This window comes from Platichthys flesus, chromosome 3, assembly GCF_949316205.1.
Source record: "Platichthys flesus chromosome 3, fPlaFle2.1, whole genome shotgun sequence".
Lineage (NCBI taxonomy): Eukaryota > Metazoa > Chordata > Actinopteri > Pleuronectiformes > Pleuronectidae > Platichthys > Platichthys flesus.
The window spans coordinates 16,160,923-16,183,062 of record NC_084947.1 but is presented as its reverse complement, the minus strand read 5'-3'; the positions used below and the strand labels follow the sequence as shown (position 1 = coordinate 16,183,062).

General features: G+C 43.0%; 1 protein-coding gene across 1 annotated transcript in view; it reads left to right on the top strand.

Moving 5' to 3' along the window:
• adgrv1 (adhesion G protein-coupled receptor V1) overlaps positions 1–22,140 on the top strand; it is a 98,742-nt gene that overhangs the window by 71,530 nt on the left and 5,072 nt on the right. The window contains exons 90-93 of the mRNA XM_062382587.1: positions 3,270–3,448; positions 6,045–6,202; positions 14,740–14,861; positions 20,267–20,452. Coding sequence (XP_062238571.1) covers positions 3,270–3,448; positions 6,045–6,202; positions 14,740–14,861; positions 20,267–20,452 — 645 coding nt within the window. The remainder of the gene's footprint in view (positions 1–3,269; positions 3,449–6,044; positions 6,203–14,739; positions 14,862–20,266; positions 20,453–22,140) is intronic.

Below are 22,140 nucleotides of genomic sequence, written 5' to 3'. Positions count from 1 at the left end.
ATTTTTAGACTGAATAAATGGTCCCCTTAAAGTCATTCTCAGCCCAGGCCCAAATAATAATACATTTTTTGGAGGTGGGAAATGTGATCCGTTGTTGCTTTACTCAAAATCCCGATGATAGTTGTTACTCTGTGGTCAAGTAATTCAGGCTGACGTAACACAGAATGAGTGTCAGCAAATAAACATGAGCCAATATGTTCTGTACCAGACCAGCCTCCTCAGGAGAGCGGTTCCAAAAATCCCCATCGTCGCCCCCCCCCCCCCCCCCCCCCCCCCCTTTTTCCCCCCATTGTGTAAGTCTCTGGCTGTTGTTGTGCTTACACACTCTTAAATCTTTTACGGCGTGTGACGTTTGTTAGTGAACATAATCAATGTTTATGCAGTGGATATAATCTCTCCTGGCACATACGTTACAATCGCTGGAGTATTATAAGATTAACCCTTTGACCCACATTAGGGCTACACTGGGACCAGGCAGTCCTGTACATGCTAAACATTTTATTTGTTCTTATAATGGAGTGTTTTTGGATGACCTCTGACAAAAGACTCCCGTCTCATGTAGCTTCAGAAGTGTTCAAATGTGAAGGGAGCGGCAGTGGGATAAATTGTGTGTTGACGTCAATCTGCAGTTTAGACACACATGGTAATAGTTAGCGTGGTTGTAGAGCTGATGTGTTGTAGTGGAGGAAACATAAACTATGATTTACAGCAGTCATTTATTCACATGAATGAGTCGCTTCACTTTTCCTTCAAATGTGTCCCAACCAAAGCGCCTCGCATCATATCTGCTCTACATCTCTCTTAAATATGGCTGCCAACCTGGTTTCCATTGATGTGTGGTCTTAAACCCCCTCTGTCCTCACCAATCTCTCAGTATCGACCCTCCTGATGTCTCACCGCTCATTTTCCCCCCTATCAGGTGGCTGCTCTCAGCTAAGTGGTTGATACGAGTGGGCGCCAGCAGCAACTCATCTCAGAGCATGAAGAAGATTGAAATCAATAACTGCGCCGTGTCGGGTTCAGGAGAATATGCACTGACACAATGCCAGAAAACAACCAATAATTACTAGACCAGCTATTTTCCTGGCTGCAGAGGCTCGTACACACAAACTGAGTTTACTGAGAAGCTGCATAACAATACATAACAATACATAACAATACTGTACAGTTCTTTCAGTCAGGAAAGACCAACTTAAGCCTCAGCTTCATAATGTATTTCTACCCTGATCCACTGTGATAGTCAGCGAGACTATCAAACACTCATAGGTTTGTAGTTGCCAGTATTTTTTATTCAACACATACATTTCGGTATTTTATAGGCGTAGCTCAGTGGAAACCAGTGGCTGTCAGGCCATATAGTCCATCTGTCAGCTATCATCTAAGTATCTTCATGGCTAGATACCACAAGATGTAAGTCAAATATTGAAAATCAAGTTTTTGTTCAACCTTGCGATACGCTGGCGACCTGTCCAGGGTGTACCCCGACACTCACCCAAAGTCTGCTGGAATTACCATCCTGGTAATGATACGCCTGGTGTCCACAGATTTTAGGAGCTGCTAAAAATGGAGAAGCTTGAAAACACTGCTGGCCCCATTGTTTTGAGGCTGGACGGGCAGAAACGTGTTGTTTTGAAATGATGAGACCCAACCTTCACGTGCTGATTGGGACTTTAGGGTCTTTCTCGATCGTGATGTAGCCTTTGCCAGTTTGTCAGTCTCCTGTCACATGATCTTCTTTCTGCTGCCGGTGTCGAGCACATCAATTACGAGCGTTGCTGACCCTGTTATCTTTGCTACCAACTGTTCTGCATTGAATTCTGCAATTTACAATGATACAGCTGCTTACATGTGTAGGGGACAAGCTATTTTGAGAGCAAGTGATGTGTACACCAGAACGTGCACACCCATTGCATGTGAGTGGTCACGTGACGTGCGCTAGTTAGTTTGGACAGGATTAAAACTGATGCAGAGCCAAAGTGTATACGCTGGAGAGAGATTATTTTATTATGAAAAGCCATTTTCAAACGAGATCTCTGTAGTTTACATGTAGCCTGAGGCTGCAGTATCAACAGCCAGCGAGTGGCGCAGCCGTTGCAGAGCGCACACTCTGTTACACAGTCTTACCCATAATGCATTTACTGTGCATGTCTTGTTGGCTCCAGCCTGCTCCCAGAGAAGGCGAGGCAGCTCTTGATTGACTATTGTCTCAGGGCAGTGCAGCCAAGCTGTTACACAACGGTGTATCCTGAGCACAGAGTGTATTGTGTGTTTGTTTTGCCGGTGTTGTGTATGTGTATGGATATGGCTAAGCATCTCCTAACCTCCAGTTATTAAATGCGTCACCTGTGGATAAAACAGAAAGTGGGAACATAAATTTGGGAGGCGATCTAAATGGGAGATGAAAGATGAAAAGTTCTATTCAACAGACAAAATCCCCAAAATTGGATTGTCTCATCAATAAAGGCAATAGTATAATAAATAAATTACTCATGTCAAATTTTCATTATTTTATTTTATTTGAATAATAGAAATGGTTAGGTTTAGGGTCACTTTTGCAGATTTATTGCTGCTCGAGTCATTTCCTGAAGAGCGGGACATGCCTCTACCCTGTAAAGGTTTTATAGTCTCCTTCGATATGGCTAAGCATCTCCTAACCTCCAGTTATTAAATGCGTCACCGTGTCCTCGATGCGAATGTCCTCAGACGGACGGACACAAACAAACACCGTCAGCTGTTGTTCGTTGTAGCCGTGGCGCCGTTGCATAAATGTGTGTCATCCTGAAACCAAACAATGGACTTTAACTATAAACCCAGCAGACAGGTTAGACTAGAAAACAGAGAGCAAGTTTGTATTTACCTTTGAGCTCGTCTTTAAAACTTAAAATAAAGTTTGCTCTCCACCAGTGTATCAGATTAATGATACGGCATTGTCCCTGTGTGAGATCTTCACTCGGGGAAAAGACAATGTGTCTGTTTCCCCGAACAGGTGTTCAGGAAAGCCACTTATGTAACAATGCAGGGCTTAGTGCATCTGATGGAGCAGTCTATCAAAGCCTGCTAGATTAGAAAGCAAACATCACTGTTGTGTGTGTGTATAAAAGTGTGGCTGTTTGAGACATGGAAAAAAATCATTCAAAGTCCAAACACTTTGCTTTTCCTCACAACATCCCAGAGCTGTTGCAGGTTTAAAATGTATTACCCACTAACGTGTTGCCTGTGCGGGAACATATCTGTGTTCACATGTTGTTTTCCTCTAACCGTGTCCCCAGGCCGTGAACTTCTGGCAAGTGCTGGTGATGAATGACGAGCACACCGAGCGCCGCCACCTGCTCTACTTCCTGTTGGGCTGGGGACTTCCCGCCCTCGTCATCATAGTCCTGGTTATCGTGTTGCTCGGCGGCTTCGGCTGGACGATACACGCCGTGTACGGACTGGTGCAAGGAGACGTGTGAGTGCATGGCGCAAGACACTAATACATACACGAGTGGTTGTGAGAACTGATGAAAGGGAGGTGGAATAATTCCAGGGTAATCTGTTTTCCTGAGACGGCTCAGGAATGTGCTTTCAAAACCGGTTTGTGTCAGTCACGGTGACTTCAGTTTCATTTTTACACCCTGACTTGAGTTGAGCAAACAGAAAACACCTGAGTCTGCGACATCATGTGAGGAGGTGGCTCGACCAATCGGCTGAACGAATCGGGGAGTTTCGGTGTTTGCGTGCGTCTCCCCACTACCTGGAGGGTGGAGGCTTTCACACAGCAGGGAAACAAGCTTCAAATAACTCGGAGAGGTTATGGTTCTTTATGTGTTTGTTTACTCTAGTCAGATGTGTGTATGTGTGTCTTTCTATCCTTCCCATGTCGATTTATCATCCCACTTGGAGTGTGCACGACACGGCAAAGTCAAACTTTGATGAAGTTAGAAACCCTTAAATCACATCTAAAATTAGCCAGTGGTCCGAGGTGTGGCTGTTATCCCTGGGATCAGGAGTGCACGCGTGTTTCCTGTAGGCGGGTGCGTGTCGGACAGTGAGCGTACACATGAGAGATTTAGGGATACAGAGGAGTATTCAGCTTCCCGTGGAGCGTACCTTCCTCTGTGAGGGAAAGAATCCATTCCCTCTCTCTCTCTCACTCCCTCCCTCCCTCCTTCTCTCCTTCTCTCCCTCTCCCCCTCCCTCCTTCTCTCTCTCCCTCTCCTCCTCATCAGTGTAAACAGGTAGCCTCTTGTTTGTCTCAGTTTCGCCCGGCCTGCGGACAAACAGGTGTCATGCTCAGACCTAGCATAAGTAGTCAGCTTTGCATTGGATTGTAACTGTATGTACTTGTTGTGTGATATATATTCAAACAGCTGTTGGTAACCTTTTTATAGGAACTGCTACTAAATCCATAGGCAACAATGTATGCTTAGTGGCGCACTTCTAAATCAACAGGTGTCGTCTTCTTTTTCTCCATGTTTATATCATGATTTCATGTTTTTTTTTTTACCTTGTTGTTTATGTAGTTGGCTCAAGGTGTATGTTCATCAGGATCACACATGTCTGCTTGAGAGCCAATTTAGTTTTTACTGGCGCACATTGGGAGTACAACTTTAAATTGAACAGACCCTTCTGGATAAAACAGAAAGTGGGAACATAAAGTTGGGAGGCGATCTAAATGGGAGATGAAAGATGAAAAGTTCTATTCAACAGACAAAATCCCCAAAATTGGATTGTCTCATCAATAAAGGCAATAGTATAATAAATAAATTACTCATGTCAAATTTTCATTATTTTATTTTATTTGAATAATATAAATGGTTAGGTTTAGGGTCACCTTTGCAGATTTATTGCTGCTCGAGTCATTTCCTGAAGAGCGGGACATGCCTCTACCCTGTAAAGGTTTTATAGTCTCCTTCGAAAATGTCATGTAAGCTGAGAGCTGACACATGTCACACACCCATGTCCTGGAACGACCCATTACCTCACAACGTGGTGTAAAAAACGAACATCACAGTAATGACTCTGTAAAAAAAAAAAAAGACATAAAAAGGCACTGCTCATTTTATTTGTTCTCTCCCAAACCATGAATTAAATGAAATGGGCCCCTGGGTAAAGCTTCCCCCATCCACTGCAAGAATCCCTGGGATCGTACTCGCTTGTGAGATTTTCAGTGCAGGAGGATCTCATCCCCTCACTCACAAGGCCACAGCAGCACAAATATCCATATTCCAGTGAGTTCACACTCTCATAGTCCGGCTGTCATGCTGGGGCGGGGTAATGCAGTGCTCTATTTGGAATACCTCATGTTATGTTATGACTAGCGTTGTTCCAATTACTTCTCTGCCTTTACTGAGGGCCTATCTGTATGTCTTTCTCCCACCAAACAAGGGGCTGAGCTTGTTTTGTGAAAGTCACATGGGTGGTTTCATAGTTGTTTGGCAGTTACAGTTTATATGACCATGTTGATTTTCCCAGAGAGAAATATTTCAGTCCATTTTATTTTACTTAATAAAACAAAAACAGACTCCAGAGATTTCCCAGGAAACGGACACAGAGAAGGACAGTCAAATACTCGCTCACACTAATAAACAGTGTAGATAAAGAGAAATGAATTGACAGTTGACCTTGAATTAATCCTGAAATTCAAACCATTCTCTCTGCAGGTGAACTCTCACAATCCACACATTTTCAATGGAATATTCATTAGTTTGTTTTCTGTCATGTTATTTCACCCTTTAAACAAAGTGTGTATGGCATTAGATATTATCCCGCTGTAGCTGCAGGGCGACCTGGTTGTTCAGAGAACCTGAGAACATGCACATTTAGCCGCTAAAGGCAAAAGCTGCTGTTGAGCACTAATGCTGCTGTTGAGTTTTAAGCCGTTCCTGTTTGTGAAACCCGAAGAAACAAAGTATTAACTGGAGTAAATATAGCACAACAGGCGTCTAATGCGTTTCTGTTTTCCACAGCTCACCTTTGACGCAATTTTCCCCCCTCTCAACCTTTCCTTGTTCTCCTCTCAGGCAAAACCAAAACACTCACATCTCTGTCCCTCTCTCCTCTAGGTGCTTTATCCCCAACATCTACGCGGCTCTGAGCACGGCCGTGCTGGTTCCCCTCATCTGTCTGGTAGCAGTGCTGGTCGTGTTCATCCATGCCTACCAGGTTACTCAGCAGTGGAAGGCTTATGACGACATTTACCGTGGACGCACCAACAGCACAGGTACCCAACAAACCGGCAAACATGTACACAGTATAATGCATAGGCATGTTTTTGCAATTGCGCAAACTTTGGATACAAAACTTTGCATGGACATGCAAAGAACATTGTTTACATGTACAGTCACACTATCATTCTTGTTGAATGCACACATACAGACGCAACAGAAACAAGGAACCTGTTGCCAGAATGCCTTCAGGAACTAGACTGCACCCACCCATATTTTGGGCCAGAAGTATCAGCCCCTATTTTCCCCAGCTTTCAGACTCAGTGTGCACCGTACATGATACCGAAACTCAGCAGGAACAAGTTTATTATCAATGCCTGACCTTTTATTCAGCCACTACAGTTGTTTGTCTTAATGAAAGGATTCGCTGAACACAGGCAGTTTAAAGCTCCATTTAAGAAGTTTAGTCCCTCGGTATCATGGCTGTAATCAGCGGCCAATCGGTAAGCGTCAGCAGGTTTAAGCTTGTTTTGCCAAGTCAAGGCCCTTCAATTACAAAGCAAAGGTTGAACCGGTGCCAGTCCCGGTGACCTGTTTGCCCTACACACTGTGTGCGGCCTCTGAAGTCGTGCAAGATAAATCAAAACAGCATTCTGCTGAGCTGCAGGTAGATGTGCATTATTAAAAGGAGAGCGATACTTTCTCAGTCCCAAACCAGACTGAGGCTGAAGGTCAGACGATAGGGTTTTTACCTGACGGGTATATTTTACTGTGGACGGACAATGTGGACAGTTTATCTTATAGTTCAAGACAGTTCTGTTTGTGGAACTCTTATCTCTAGAACCCTTCATCATGTGCATTATTCAGGGTTCAAAGTGCAAATTGGTGGGATTTGAACACAGGATACATTCAGTTATAATACATCTTTGAATAACTGTTTGCAACTGATTCTCCAGCTCATGGTTCTGCTCTTTGTGCAGCAGCGGGGGTGCAGCTTCATGGTTCTGTGGACTGAGACCTGCAGTCAGGCTTTACTTGTCTCAGCTCAATTACTGCAGGTCAATTTCACAGCAACCAGCATCACCACAGGCCAGGCAAACTGCCCGTTCAAAACAGGCAGGCTCAGAACAGGCAGTACATAATAAAGACTGGCTGGAATGAGAAAGTAGATAGGACAGGGTTCTGATGAGTTGAGGGCAAAGGAGTCAAGGAATATATTATTCTGCTTTATGTTCAAAGAGAAAGGATGAAGTTGCGTCAGCTTCTAAAATTCCTGATTTACACCGAAAGAAGGAACAAATGTGTGGGAAAGGCAGCTCAGGACACACTCATCAAAGCAGCAGTGTAACTTCAGGGGGCTTCCCTTGAGGTGTGAACATATGCGAAGTGTATATATGTGTGTGTAGTTCTGTATAAAGCAGCTGCACTGAGAAAATATACGAATCCAAAACTTGGACAGCACCATTCATTATCAGAGCTCCTGCTGTGATGAATCAGTGTAGCCTGTGCCTACAGGCTTCAGAAGCATACACATGCACATGCATGAGCATTGTATATAAGCATGAACACAACATGCACACAAAGACGAAAGACTGCATATAGCTGCAGTTTTCTTTCCTTTTCTTTGTTACTGCTTTTGACAGCGCACACAGTGGACAATACAGGGCAGTGTATCAGTTTTGGCTTTATACCAACATGTCCAGAGTCCAAAGGTGAATAAAACAGAGTGAGGGGAAGGTCTGCTATATTTGATTGTTCTAGACACAGGTCATGCAGCTGCTACCACTTTGTACCTCGCTGCAGTTTGTCAGAGTTGGTTTCAAAGCAACAGGTGCTGCTACAAAATACCCCGACCAGTTTCAGAGCTCAACCGCCTGGCTCCGGAGGTAAAGATCCCATTCGTTTACTGAATGGAGATTTTCAATATTAACCATAATATTTGAACCATCTAATGTTAACCTACCATAAGCTAAAAGATTGTGAAACAATGTTATATGCTCCTGTAAGACCCGAAGCCTGTATATATAAAAAAGTGTTTCGTTGTCGATGTCAAGGGGAAGTTCAACACTGTACCGACAATCCTTGGGTTTAATAGTGACGTCTCTGGAAATGTTTACCACAGCCGCGATGTTTATACACTCAACATTTATGAGGGGCCATTTAGGGGTTCAGTATCTTGCCAAGGACGCTTAAGCATGCAAATGGGAAAGAGCGGGAATCGAACCAGCGACCTTCTTGTTGAAGAACACCCGCTCTATCTCCCCAATCTCTTTCATTGTGTGTGTGATTTTGAGAAGGGAGATACAGCTGGACCTCTGACGTCGGTGTTATCTAGAAAGCGTGCCTGCGTGTGCCTGCACGTTTGCTCCCGCCAGCAGACATGTACCTGTACCTCAGCGAAGACCCGAGGTGACTGATAAACACAGAAAACTAGAACTTACAACTGTGCCTTTTCAAAACAAAGCCCCAACCAAAGTTAAAGCCCTTATCGTGTTTCCCCGTTGAGCCTGCAAGGTGTGTTTGAGAGACATGGTGTTCTTTTGATACGGAGCAGAATTTCAATTTTCAACAGAGCGGAGTTGAATGAATAACCATTATTGTTCTGTGTCAGTGGCCCCGAGTGTTCCCTGCTGGCACTTTGATCGCTGAATGTTCAGGAATGTGGAAATAAACAAATAGATGTGATGAGGTTTGATTGCAGAACTCCATATTTTGGACTTTGTGCTTTTCAGGCTGTGTTGTAGCTTTGTTTGGATGCCAGACATGTGTTTATATTTTGCTCTCACATCCTTGAAATGCAAACAGTTTTTTAGAGGGTGTTCATGTTGGATTAATTTTGCATACCTGGTTTAACCAGGAATATTTGTTATGGCTACATTTAGGACATATCAAAGAATTCAACTTTATATATATGGTGTAATAAGTTTCCTTTGCCAATGATTGCTGGATATAACTAAACATCTAAAACAAAACATGAAGATCATTACTTCAGATGAATATAAACATTAAACAAGAATAACACTCATTAGAGTGCATTTCTCCCTCAAGCACAACAGTCTCCCTATGAAACCACATTTATTTGGATCAACATCAGTTTGCACATTCTCATAAATATCATTTCTTTACACAAGCCAGATTTTTTTTCATCAAGATCCACAAATAATGTTCCGAATGGAGCAAATCTCACATTGTTAAAGACCGTGAAAGAAAAGATTCCTGGATCCAACACCTGATCGGGAGCTGCTCCAAAATTGAATTGGTTCTTTACTGACCCCGACATCATTCAACCAAGATTCATGGTAATCTGATGCATATAGTTTTTGTGTAATCCTGCTATCAGACAAACAAACAGGAAAATCCAAAACCTCCTTGGTGGAGTTAAAAAGAAAAGTCTGAATCTGCTTTTTTTGCAGGTGTAATTTCTTTAAAAGATAAAGATAAAGTAGCTTTATTGTCAAATTCTTAACATGTTCAGAACATACAAGGAATCGAAACGACGTTTCCCACTCTCCCAGAGTGAAACATATAAAGTGCACCGGCCCAACAGATAACACAAGACATTTCCTAATACTAAACATACAGAATTTTTAGTACAGCAGCATAAGGTTCTCTAAATTGTAAGCAGAGAATATTTAAGTTATTAGGCTTATCTTCCTTCATGAATTTCCAAATTTACATAAGAATCCTTAATTTCTTTAGGGTTTTTCTTTAAAATGACCTTAATACCCTTAATAATGCGATCAGTAGAATATTATTTTACTTTAAACTGTAAAGAAAACATCGCTTGTAATGTGTCGACATGTTCACACTTCGTGCACACAAACACAAGTTGTATGTGTGGGGTGTGCTTTCACAGCACACTCTTATTGCAGCGTGTTGTTATGACAGCTGCTGACCCCTCTTTGACAGTAATGTCAGCACCAGTCTTGAGTTTCTCCCAGATTTTGTTGAACCCGCGCTCCCTTCTCAGTTTGTCTTCTCACACCGGGAGCCCGCTCTGATCAAAAGTAAACTGGAGCCCCTCTGACTGTGGAGAAAAGCAGCTCCCTCCTCTGCTCCAAAAATCACAAGACGACGTTTGAGACAGAAATTACACCGCTGGGGGTTAAAGCTCGGCCAAACATAAAGATACCCCCTTGACATCATTTAGCATCTGTTCAGCGGAGAGCCATATCCCTCTCACATACTTTGGTCTCACATAAACTTCATTACATACACGTTAATACAATCTTATACATGTTCACATATGTACCGGCTGAAAGCGTGAGCCTGCTCTGCTTCTCTCTGCCTAGAGATATCTCATTTGGCCATGGGAACTTTACTCTTACTGTGGGAGCGCTGGCCTGTCCACAGACTGGAATGTGCTTACAGGGCTGGAAAAAACCTACCAGGGAGGGAGGAGAAAGAGACAGATGTGCAAGCTAGAAGAGAGAGAAGGCTAGAAAACGTCCGTGCAGATATAAGTGTAAGCAGGAGCAGGAGAAAGTTGGTTAAATAGCAGCAACAGATCTTTCAGCTGCAAGAAAACACTCACCGAGACAGAATGTCCACAGTGGGCTTAATGCAAAGCAAGTAGTAAAACTGAAACAATAGAACAGCTAGAATGAACCTCAGTGAGCACAAACCTTTACCAAGGCCAATCAGTCCTTCACATTTGTCTAGTTCTTATCATTGAAGAAATATAAAAGCAAGATCTGATAACCTAAATCTTTTATTTGTCATGCAACTTAGTCCTGAACAGTGGACATGAAAACCAATGTAACATACACATATTATAATATAAGCACTTATGAATCTGCTCAACAGAAAGTAACTTCAAACTGTATTATATGGCTGAAGATTACTGCCCTATGTAAAAATCTGCTAGATTTAGATTTTAAGGATTTTCACCAAATTGCACTCAGTCGTCAACATCAATCCAATAAAATTGGTCAAAGATGTATTTTTAAAGAAAGTGAAAAATAGGTATTTCTGCTAAATGAACTAACCATCTAACTAACTGATTAACTAATGACACTCAGTTAAGCATATACCTCCGCTATGGCCTTAAATCCAAACAAGCTACACCAAATGGCACACACTCATAGATTTCAGTTCCACAGATATGCCTGATTTAGTTCATGAATGAATCTCTGTAAATCTGTGAAAATGTCCAGCCCTCCAAACAGCCCTATCTCTGAGTTTTCAGAGACAGGGTTTTCTCCTGAATCGCATCACATCCGGAGAGGCGGTGGTCTAGTGGCAGAAACTTGGACTATGGGCAGAGAAGGTCTCTGGTTCGTCTCGGGTTCGACTCCACGGAGAGACAACAAAAGACGAACCTGGATTGATCTATCCAAAAATCCAAGAGTCTCTCTACCCTCTCTAGTGCCCCTGAGCAAGGCACCTTACTCCCCCAACATCTGCTCCCCGAGCGCCGTACATGGCTGCTCACTGCTCTGTGTGTCCTGCACACAGATGGGTCAAAAGCAGAGGTTAAATTTCCCTACCTTTGCATGTGTTTGGGACTAATAAATGCATCTTAATCTTAATCAAGTTCCAGCGCAGTTTTTTTTAGCATTATTCTGCTTAAAATCAAACAAACAAACATAAAAAGGGTGTAAACAGCAATGAAAACAATGGATGAAGTTTTAAAGGAGGGAAGTCTCCAAATTAAAGAAAGAGGGATGAAAATAGAGGAAAGCTGCAGTGAGCTAAGGAGGAAATGTCTGAGCAGAGTGGAACTGAGTGTGGTGGTGGAAGTGACACCTAAGTGAGGACTTTCTGTGCAAACCTGGGCCTCGTGCCTTGTGTTTCCATCCTACTTGTGAAGTGAACTGTACGGACTGTCCTACATAACGCCGACCAGCAGACTCAGGTCAGACTGACTCTGTGGGGACATTTTTAATTTGTGCATCGGATTCGAAGGTCAGTTTAACACCAGCTCATCTGTTCCGAAGAAATCCCTATGTAATGAAACACAAAGACAGTAAATTCATTCATAAGGAAATACAGTTAGGACAATCAAATATTAAATAAATGATTCATTTAGAAGACTGAAGATCCAGAGGTATAATCTATTCTGGAGAAATGCTCAACCAAATCCTTTTGATCTTTTAAGTTCTCAAATTTTTTCCATACCTCATAGAAAGGTCTCCATACCTCATAGAACCTGGACTTAATTCTGGGCAAGGAGTGTTCAAATTTTGACCAACTTTAAGTGAACCAGTACTTTTTTAAACCATCTGACCATTCAACAGGGCAGTGACACATATCAATACATTTCCTTCATTTTTATGTCTGATTCTATCGCTTTTTTTTAGCCCTCATCTTTATAGTTACCACATAAGATATTTTTTAAATAGAGGAGTTGTTACCATCAGGTTCTCCTTCATTCCCTCCTGAGCTATTTTATTTATCAGGCCTGTCTTTCTGTGTTGCGATGAATCCACCTGCTCCTGATTGGCAGTTCTCATTTTATTCGTCTCCTTATTATCTGGTGTATTAATAGGGGAGGGGGATTATTTTTAAACTGAGAGGAGAGGAGAAGAATTATATCAGTCTCCACTCCAATGAGGGACTGAGGTTGTTCTCCTGAACCCTTGCACCACTGATCATAATCATTGGGCAGTGGTTCAAAAGAAGCTAAATGAATCTGTTATATCCCTTCTTCTACACCTGAGAGTATCAGCTCTGAGAAACAGTGGGTTACCAGTATCACCGAGTTGCCACAGCAGAGCTCAGTTCAGAAACTTGCAGTAAGAGCTTTTCGGTGGCCACATCTTATCTGATGCCCGACACAGTCCAAATACAGATGATGCGTTCTGTGTGAGCTGTGTGTATAGTGTGTACAGCATGCAGGGCAGAAGGTGTGCGTTTTAACACAAGATCACAAGGTAGTTGACAATTGTTGGATCGCTCGCATTTGAGTTTGTTTTAGGGCCCTGTTTGCTAAAGGGCTGATTACTGAGTACAACTTCAAACTACAGAGAGAAGCCATACGTGTAATTATTATTAATGATAATAGTTGACATCACCTTTCAATGGTATGAGGTAAGCTTCGGTATTTAGGAAACATGAGTCGCAGCGAGTTCCACCCTCTGAAGTACAGAGAGAGGTGAGGTGAGCCAAGACGTTGTTTGCTACATGGTTTATTGACATGGGAACGGCACGGCTCTTTTTTTATTTGTTAAGAGCTTTAGAAGTATCAGTATTTGTGTTGTTTTAGTAAATAATTTACCATGGCATGTATTATTCATTTTAATCTCATTCTTAAACACTTCGAAGACTTAGAATATCAAAACAATTCTGACGACAGGCGCTTTGTTCAAAGGCCTGCTGTGGCTCTGGATCAATAACCTGGCAGCCATGGTTTAACTTTTGTAAGAACATAAGATTGTTTCGCCTCCGTTTTGGCCATCAGCTCAGTTGGTTCTGAAACACTTTTTATCTAATTTGTTGAAATCCTCTTCACGTCCTGATAGCCATGGATAGAAGAAGAGTCTGTGACCCTCGCAGGACTATAAACACAACATAATCCTTTACTTCTGATGGAATGAAAAGGCTGGGTTACCTGTCTGTCACTTACTGACCTGCCTGCATGTCCGGAGTCCTCAGCCAGAGAGGCACACACTGCCGAAGCAGAGATGATTTAGCGAGTTAGGCTGTTTGTGATCAGTTGTTGTTCTGGCCATGGGAAAGGGTGTGCTGCCATGTTTTTCCTTTAATCTGAAGCCAGGATGTTGCACCTCTCAGTTTTAATGTTTGTTTTTGCACAGTGTCAGAATCTAAAAAGCATACAGTATGTGTACATGAGGCTAAGAATGTGAACACACCAGTTGTCTCCACCATTTTCACAAACAAAATGACACACTGAGTCTTGTTATAGTATCAGCACTTCGTATGCAATTAACTGTGTTAGTGGCAGCACAAACACTGTTATATAGACAAGGCCCTGAGTGGCAGGGATGTAGTGGAAGTACCGAGCTGAGGAAACGCTGCATTCTTGCTTATTGGCAAACGTAAGATCTGTAGTGCACCGCAGTCCCCTGCTAGGACATTGATCTGGGTCCACATGAACCCACATGCACACAAGGACTGCTGGAGCCTTAAAGGCCAATATATTTATATGTTGAATTTGGGCTCTAAGAACTGGCTCATGAATCAGCTCCTGAGGCTCACTCATTGCTCTAACTGCCCCTCCCTCTCTTCTTACTGCCCCACATGTTGCAGGTTGTTACCTCCAGCTTCAGAAACTTGAGCAGCAAATAAGGTTTACACTCTACATCTCCTGGAGGATCTAACTCCAAAAGATGATGCATCACTGTCGAGAATCAAGCCTGATGTATTCTGCACTCATTTAATCATTGCTCTTTTCAAACTGTAATGTAAAGCAGTTGAGTGTATATATATCATATGTTAAATTGTAAAGTACAGCGGGTATGATAAGTGTTTACTCCTCTATGGTACTTAGAATAAAAGTGCTGTAGAGGAGTGAACACACAGACGCAGGGGAGGAGTATATGAGTGGTTGTAAAATAAATAAGACTTATTCATAAAGTACAATAAATTGCTGATATTGATTTTAATATTCCTATGTTCTCTTGTGCTGCAGAGGTGCCGCTTGTCCTCTACCTGTTCCTGCTCATCTCTCTGGTGTGGCTGTGGGCGGGGCTGCATATGGGCTACAGGTCCCTGTGGATGCTCATCCTCTACGTCATCTTTAACTGCCTCCTGGTGAGCTCATGGACCTGTTTATTTGTTTGGATGCATGCTTGCATGTTTGTATACATACTAACAGTAGGTTTATATATATATAGAAACACACCCATCAAAAGTATCTTGTATTGGGAAGTGCATTATATTGCCATTCTTTATTCTTCCTCATCCTTTTCACAGCTTATGGTAAATGTGAAATCTAGAGTTTTTGTAGTCATGATTACTGAAATTTAGGGTTCAGTGTCTTGCCCAAGGACACGTTGGCATGGGGAATGGAGGAGCCGGAATCGAACCACTGACTCTGGTTGGTGAATGCCCACAGCTGGCCTGTTCATCAACATAAAATGTAGTTGTCATCTTTGGTTAATCTTCCCAACTCAGATTTATAAAGTGAAACTCATCAACAGATATGTTTTTATGCAGAATCTCTATCTCGACATAGGTAAAAGTTTGACATACTCTGACTTGACATCGTCTGATTTTGTTGCACAGTTCACAGCATCGCATACAAAGCTTAACTCCCAACTAAATGCTGCTGTGTTCAAACTGTGAACTTTGCCGGGAAGCCAGAAGAAAAGTATCAGTGAAGATAATGAGCGGACATTAATGAACTACAGGACAGGTTTATCATCAAATGTCTCCTCACAGCTGGAAAACCTCCGGTCACAAGTATCACAGGTTCTTCAAAAAGTCACATGACAAACATCAATGTTACTCAGCTAATACGTCTGGATTCAGTATCTCAGAGTAAATTATTAGTGACCAATTGTGTAACACAACTTACACAATTGAAAACACTTCAAAGGTTCATGATCATATACCTCACGATTAAAACATGGACTGTATTTTGTAGGAAATGTCTTGCGTCTCGTGGGACTACCCCCCCCCCCCCCCCCCCCTGTCTTCAGTGCAATCGATTGTTTTCTTTCTTGTGTTCTTCGTCTCCTCTGTCATCCTCTGAGAGACAACATCCCTCTGTAAAATGTGCCAGAGAAAGTCTGTGGTAACCCGTGGTGATATGTGGCATTCACATGCCAAAGACGACAGCGCTGCACCAGAGTCAACGTCTCCTGAGTGTCTAATGAGGAGAAGCGACGTCAGCGCCAGCAGCCGATTCCCCATTTGGAACTTGTTCATGAGCTGCTGCAGAGTTTCTCCCACTTTGACATCATGTGGTCTGTTTCATTGGCTGACCAATACAGTGATGATGCTCGTTAAGTGTCACTTGTCATAAGGTACATGGATGGTAGGGCTGCACGATCAATCATATGGAGACCGTGATACTCATTTCCAATTGACGACCCTAGTGCATTTTAATAGTGGCCGGGTTTCCCATTAACTATCTAGACCAGACATGGGCAAAGTACGGCTTTTGAATCTGGCCCGCTGAACTTGTCCAAATATAAAAAGACAAAAATACTAAACAATTTTGAAACTAACAATTTAGTAGCACTTAAATGGCACTTACTACACCCACAATGGATGAGTGATACAGATAATGGATATGGCCAATAACATATCACATTCCCGCATTCAATCCTCCGATGTCCCTCATGCTGGCTTTATGGCAATCAGCTCCTTTCTACTGAGTGAGGGCAAATACAACATAAAGGGACTTCCTGTCAAACTAATAAATGGCCTCACATTGCACCCACCTCGCCCTCGGCTTCAGGTGACCCTTGCAGCTATTGTTTCTAACTAAGCTTTCTCTGGGAGAAAACGAAAGTCTTTTAGAAAAGAATTTTGCCAATTGATTTTCAATCCCTGCTGCTACGATGCAACCTCAAACCTCAGACTAAAGCGCTGGCCCATGGGGTTTGGTCTGGGTCTGCAGTCAGAATAAGGAAGGATTCATCAGAGTGGAACAGACAGGTGAAGAGCCCCAAAGCCAAAGCACAGACGAGGACATTGATTAGCAGTAAACAAACGCGTCTGACCCACTTTTCAAAAAGCGAAGAAATTGGACTCTGTGTAGATGGAGATGCTGCTGCCATGTGCCAAGCATGGTTGCAATTAGATTTGTGTGTGTGTGTGTGTGTGTGTGTGTGTGTGTGTGTTTGTGTGTGTGTGTGTGTGTGTGTGTGTGTGTATGTGTGTATGTGTGTGTGTGTGCAGGTTTTATAGAGCAAGCTTAATTCATTTAGCTGTGTAGGAGAATAGAGTTTGTGTAGGGGAGCTGACATTATGTGTTATTTGTGGGATTCCATTAGGGGCAGAATGAGGGTTTAATGAAAGCAAATGGGATCCTGATGAACGAGACAATGAAAGAGAACACGTGTTTCTTTATCGAACACTCTCATCGCCACCATAACAAACATTTCCAATCAGATATTGCACAGACTTAAATACTGTTTCTGGCGAGGCCGTTCAACTCGCTGTACATATACAGTAGCAGCTAACCATATGTAAACAGATGTGTCTCGCCCTTTAGTCGGGTCTTTAATTTCATCATCTTCCATTTTGTTCCATTGCCTTGAGGTGGGAAGTCGTTATACTGCAGGTCCCTGCTGCAAACTATCCTTAAGCTGTTGTTATTGTTTCCTTCATGTTGCGAAGTTTCCATTAGGAGAATTTTCCGTGTTTACCTCTGTGGTGTTGTTGATGTGGTTGTGTGGCGCACCTCCCTACAGCTGATTACTGTGCGCCATTAAACACATGCAGATGCTACAGCTGTGCTCAACTTTGTTTGTGTCGCAGAACAGGAGACTGCTCCTCAGCTCCCGAGCGCTCTGTGTGTAGAAACGAACCTCTGGTTTTGACAGAACCGGGCTGTCAAACTGAGGGAAATTAGACGGTTCGATCCTCTCTGTCCCTATTCCTTCCAATTATTTTTCTTCCATTATATTACATGTTAGAGAGGATGTATGTTTTTGCCACATCAGGTAAATTCAAATATGTTAATCAAATCACCGCTACCACAAGCACCCCTTATTATCTCCTCCTGCAGTGGCCGCTCTGCCAATGTTAAGGCCAATCTTTATCACTGCGTTCAAAGGAGACCATAGCTACAGCATGGCTGTGTACCCTACACTTGAGCCTGACATCTCCCTAGAAATGTAACTACACGTTACAGCGCTGGGGTCTGTCACAACTGGGATTGGTCAGCTTGGCAGCATTCTCCTCCCTGTCACAACTGGTCACAACTGGGATTGGTCAGCTTGGCAGCATTCTCCTCCCTGTGCCTCATTTTCCGTAGCGCAGTAAATTCTGTAAAATAAACTCTTGTCTAATGTTTATGAGCTCCAGCTCCAGCTTGATCTGCTCAGCTCCATTGTTTGAAACACACAGTGGTATAGAAACCTCACAGCCGACTGCTGTTCGGTCCTTGGTGGTGTAATAACAGATTAACACGGACACACAACACACATCAAGTATAAACACTCACAACGGCATTAGTCACTTGCGTAGGCCAAAGCAACCCAGGCGCAACCTTTATTTGTTGTATCATCACAGCCCTTGACCAGCCCAATGTAATTCAAATTCCAGCCACGATTTCTCATTCAACCTTTGAATTGAGCTATAAATAGACAGGCTATCCGTGTGTTATTAAGAAGACTTGAGCCCCCCCCCCCCCCCCCCCACACACACACACACACACACACATACACTCGGCAGTATCCAGCCTCCAAAGAATCAGGATTCAGGGGAAACTGGGCACAGAAAATCATATGTTCACAGCACTTTCCGCAGTTAGGGCTGAAGGGAATATTGCATCAATTATTCAAATTAAAACAAGAACTAAACTGTGTCCAACAACAAGTTCTCACACTAACACGAGTCCCTTAAGTCGCCATTTCTTTTGAATCACCTCTACTTAATTATGTCACTTTGTCCCATTTGTTCCTCACAAACAAACACACTTCTGTAGCTATTCAATAGTTTTTTCTCTAAAGCCTATTTCTCATTCTTGTGCCTGAATGTTCTTGCTCATGTTCTCTCTTTCCATCGCTCTTTGCTTTCTTTTGATCCCAAGCTTTGTCCCGCACCAGCCCTCCACATTCCCTGCTCTTCCTGCTCTCCTTAGGCCTGTGCTTTCCATCTCTAAATACGTGGCCTCTCCAGTGAACAGGGGACACTTATATAACAGGCCTACAGCTGTAAAGCCTGTTCCTCAGGCTGCGCAGCCTGCTAATGTTATGTGCTTATCACCCACAACACCGCCGTGATGAATAGCAAAATACACACCCAGACGTGAGCACACACCTGTCTGCTTTTGTTCCGTGTTCAAAGCGATCACGCAGCAAAGAAATTCATTTTGTTGTCATAATCGTACAAAAAAGGTGCAAACTAAAAAGTCACAACAGAGTAATTACTCTCTAATCTGTCCTCAAAGGAACATGAATGCAAACTGTTAACTGTACCTTTGTGTGGATGTGCAGCACCAGACAGTTTGTGTAACTCACTCTCTCAGGCTATAAAACACAGCTAATGACCTGTGAGCGTGTTCCACATTCAGTTTTATGTTATTTGCTGACTTTTTTTTCCTCCTACTTACATGCTGGAAGTTCCAGTTTGGCAATGCAGCCATAAACACACAGTTTCCAGTCGTACCTGCTGTTGTTTGTGACCATCACCACTGATGGAACCCTTTTATCCATTTGATTATCCCTGGTGTACCTGCCAATTACTTTTCTGCTGGACATGTGTTATTGTTCTTTGTTAATCGTCTGTCTGATCTGCTGTTGGCTGTGCTCTGTTGCACATGAAACAGACGCCTGTGGTGTTAAAGTTTAAATATGCAACTAAACTTCATGTCACGCAGGGTGCTCTGGGGTTTGGGTCAGTTTAGGAGGTTCTCTGCCACCACTGCTCTGTCTTTTCACTTCAAATTGAACCACAGGCCCTAAATGTGTCTGAGTCTCCATCTTTGCATGCACCTGTATGCACCCACATTCATTCTCCACTCCATTGTGCATTCCATCTCTGCTCTGTCTGTGGCTGCCGTCATCAGCCACGGATGAGTGTTGTGAAATACAGGAAGCTCCTGTGGTATTTGCCACTCTGGTGTTTTGGGGTAATTCACAGCCCGGTGCTGTTGACCAGGGGGATTTGGTAATGACGAGGAAGTGGAGCAGGCAGAAATACCACGGTGCCAATGATGTCATGGACCGATGATGAAGTAACTCTCCATTATTCAGGCTGGAAGAAAAGCTGCTGCTGCTAATGATGTGAAATGTAGGTTTAGATACTGCAATAGCAATGCATTGCTAAAAATGCACCAGTTATTTAAGAGTATCAGTGTGTACAATTTAGTTAAAGCATTTAGTTCTTGGTTTTCTCAGCCACCATGAAACCTGCCAGCAAATTGACAGACTGTGTGTCAGGCTTAGACTGATCTTATACGATATTCAGGATTAGAACCGTGGAGATTGTGTAACATATTTGTTAATGCTGATTTTTTTTTCTTTTCTCTCTGGCTACAGGGGTTGTATGTGTTTGCCGTGTACTTCGTCATGCACAACCAGCTGTGTTGGCCGACTAAAGCCAGCTACACTGTGGAGATGAACGGCCACGACTCCCCCGACTCTACGTACCAGGGAGGGGGACCCACCACTGTAGGGGGCGACATCAGCAAATCAACCCAGAATCTCATCAGCGCCATGGAGGAGGTATAAGACTTACAGATACTCACATGCAGAGAGCTATCACAGAGACTCAGGCGCTGATTTGCTCAGCCCCTCCTGTCCCTGCTATGTCCTCTATCTCTCTCTCTCTCCCTCACAACAGCACACACCCACACAACAACTGGCTGAAGATGAGATCATTTGATCTTTGCAAACAGAAACTATGCACGTGTTTATTTCTACATAGAGCGTTGAAGTGAGATCCAATCAGAATTCTCGATCGAGACAAATATTAGTGGCGGGTGGGAACCGACATAGTCAGAGTGTCCACTTGGTTAATGTGCCAGGTCAGAACACAGCGAGATACATCCACATAAACAAACATAGATTTACTGTTTATATTAAATTATATGGATTTACAGTATTTCTACTCATACTTTTTGGCTCTCATGCATAAAGTCACTTATAGTTTAGTTACAGTACACTACATTTCCCACTGTCAACAATATCCACTCTCATAACTATACAGGACATTTATGGTGGATTTTGGTCTTATGTATATATGGGCCTCAGTTCCATCCATTTATGCAACTTAAAACTGGTTCAGTTGAACTTATAAACCAACCACTGTTAGTGACATATCAATAAACCTTGTTGGAGGAACATCTCTGTATCCCCAGTACTCCCCAACTTTGTTAATAACATGTCAAAAATCTTGAATGAAAAAACGTCAGTTGGTTAAAGAAATGGGATTTTCCTTCCAAAACTAAATTTCTATCTTTGCTTTCTTTCCCCGCGCCTTCTATCACCTAAGTTGCTCTTTTCTCCCACGCCCTCATTCCCATGGCTCTGTTTGCCCACTCCCGCTCCTCGGTCACACATTTCTCACATCAGCTGAGTGTGGCTCCACTGAGAACATCAGTGCTCACTCTCTCAGACACTCACACTCACACCACTCTCTGCCTCGGACTGATTCTCATTATGTAATGTGTGTATTTGTGTGTGTTTTGTTGTGTGTTTTTGTGTGTGTGTGTAAACGGTCAGTCATGATACCTCCCACTAACACCCTCATAAACTCCTATTATGACTTTTCTGCCATACAGGCCCATCGCATGCAAACACACATGAAGCACTTCTATAGTCCCTTCGACTAACTTAGTCCTTTGAGAATACCTTATAAGGACTGAGCTGCTGGGAGGAACAGAAAGGAGGAGAGAAAAGGGGGAAGGTTTAACTTCCTCACCCGAGGCCCCCCTCCCTTTTCTTCGGTTATCCCTCCACACATAGGAGTCCAGTAATCTTGTTTTATTCATGAGAGCACACCCCCCTCCCGCCTCTCGAAAATCAAATAAGAAAAATGAAAGCTAAGAGCGGCGATCTAAGTCATAGATGAGCGATTATTTGTGGAGTGGATTGGTTGAAAGGAAATTGAAGTGAGATTAGAATAGGTTTAGTAACGTATAAATTGCGGGGTGATTGGTTTATTAAAAGGTTTGAGTCATCCACTCGCTGCCTTCTCCTCCACCTCCTCCTCCTGCTCCTCCTCCTCTCAAAGTCGAGGTGACAGATCTGAGGTGCCGGCTGGTGCTTTGCTCACGTCACCGGGACGCTCTGTACCGGCTATGACACAGCTAGCCTTAAAAAAACGACATGCACAGACATTTATGCATGTGCATGGAAAAATCAGCCATTCATAATATATGAACACAGTGGAAAACAAGAGATAATGTATT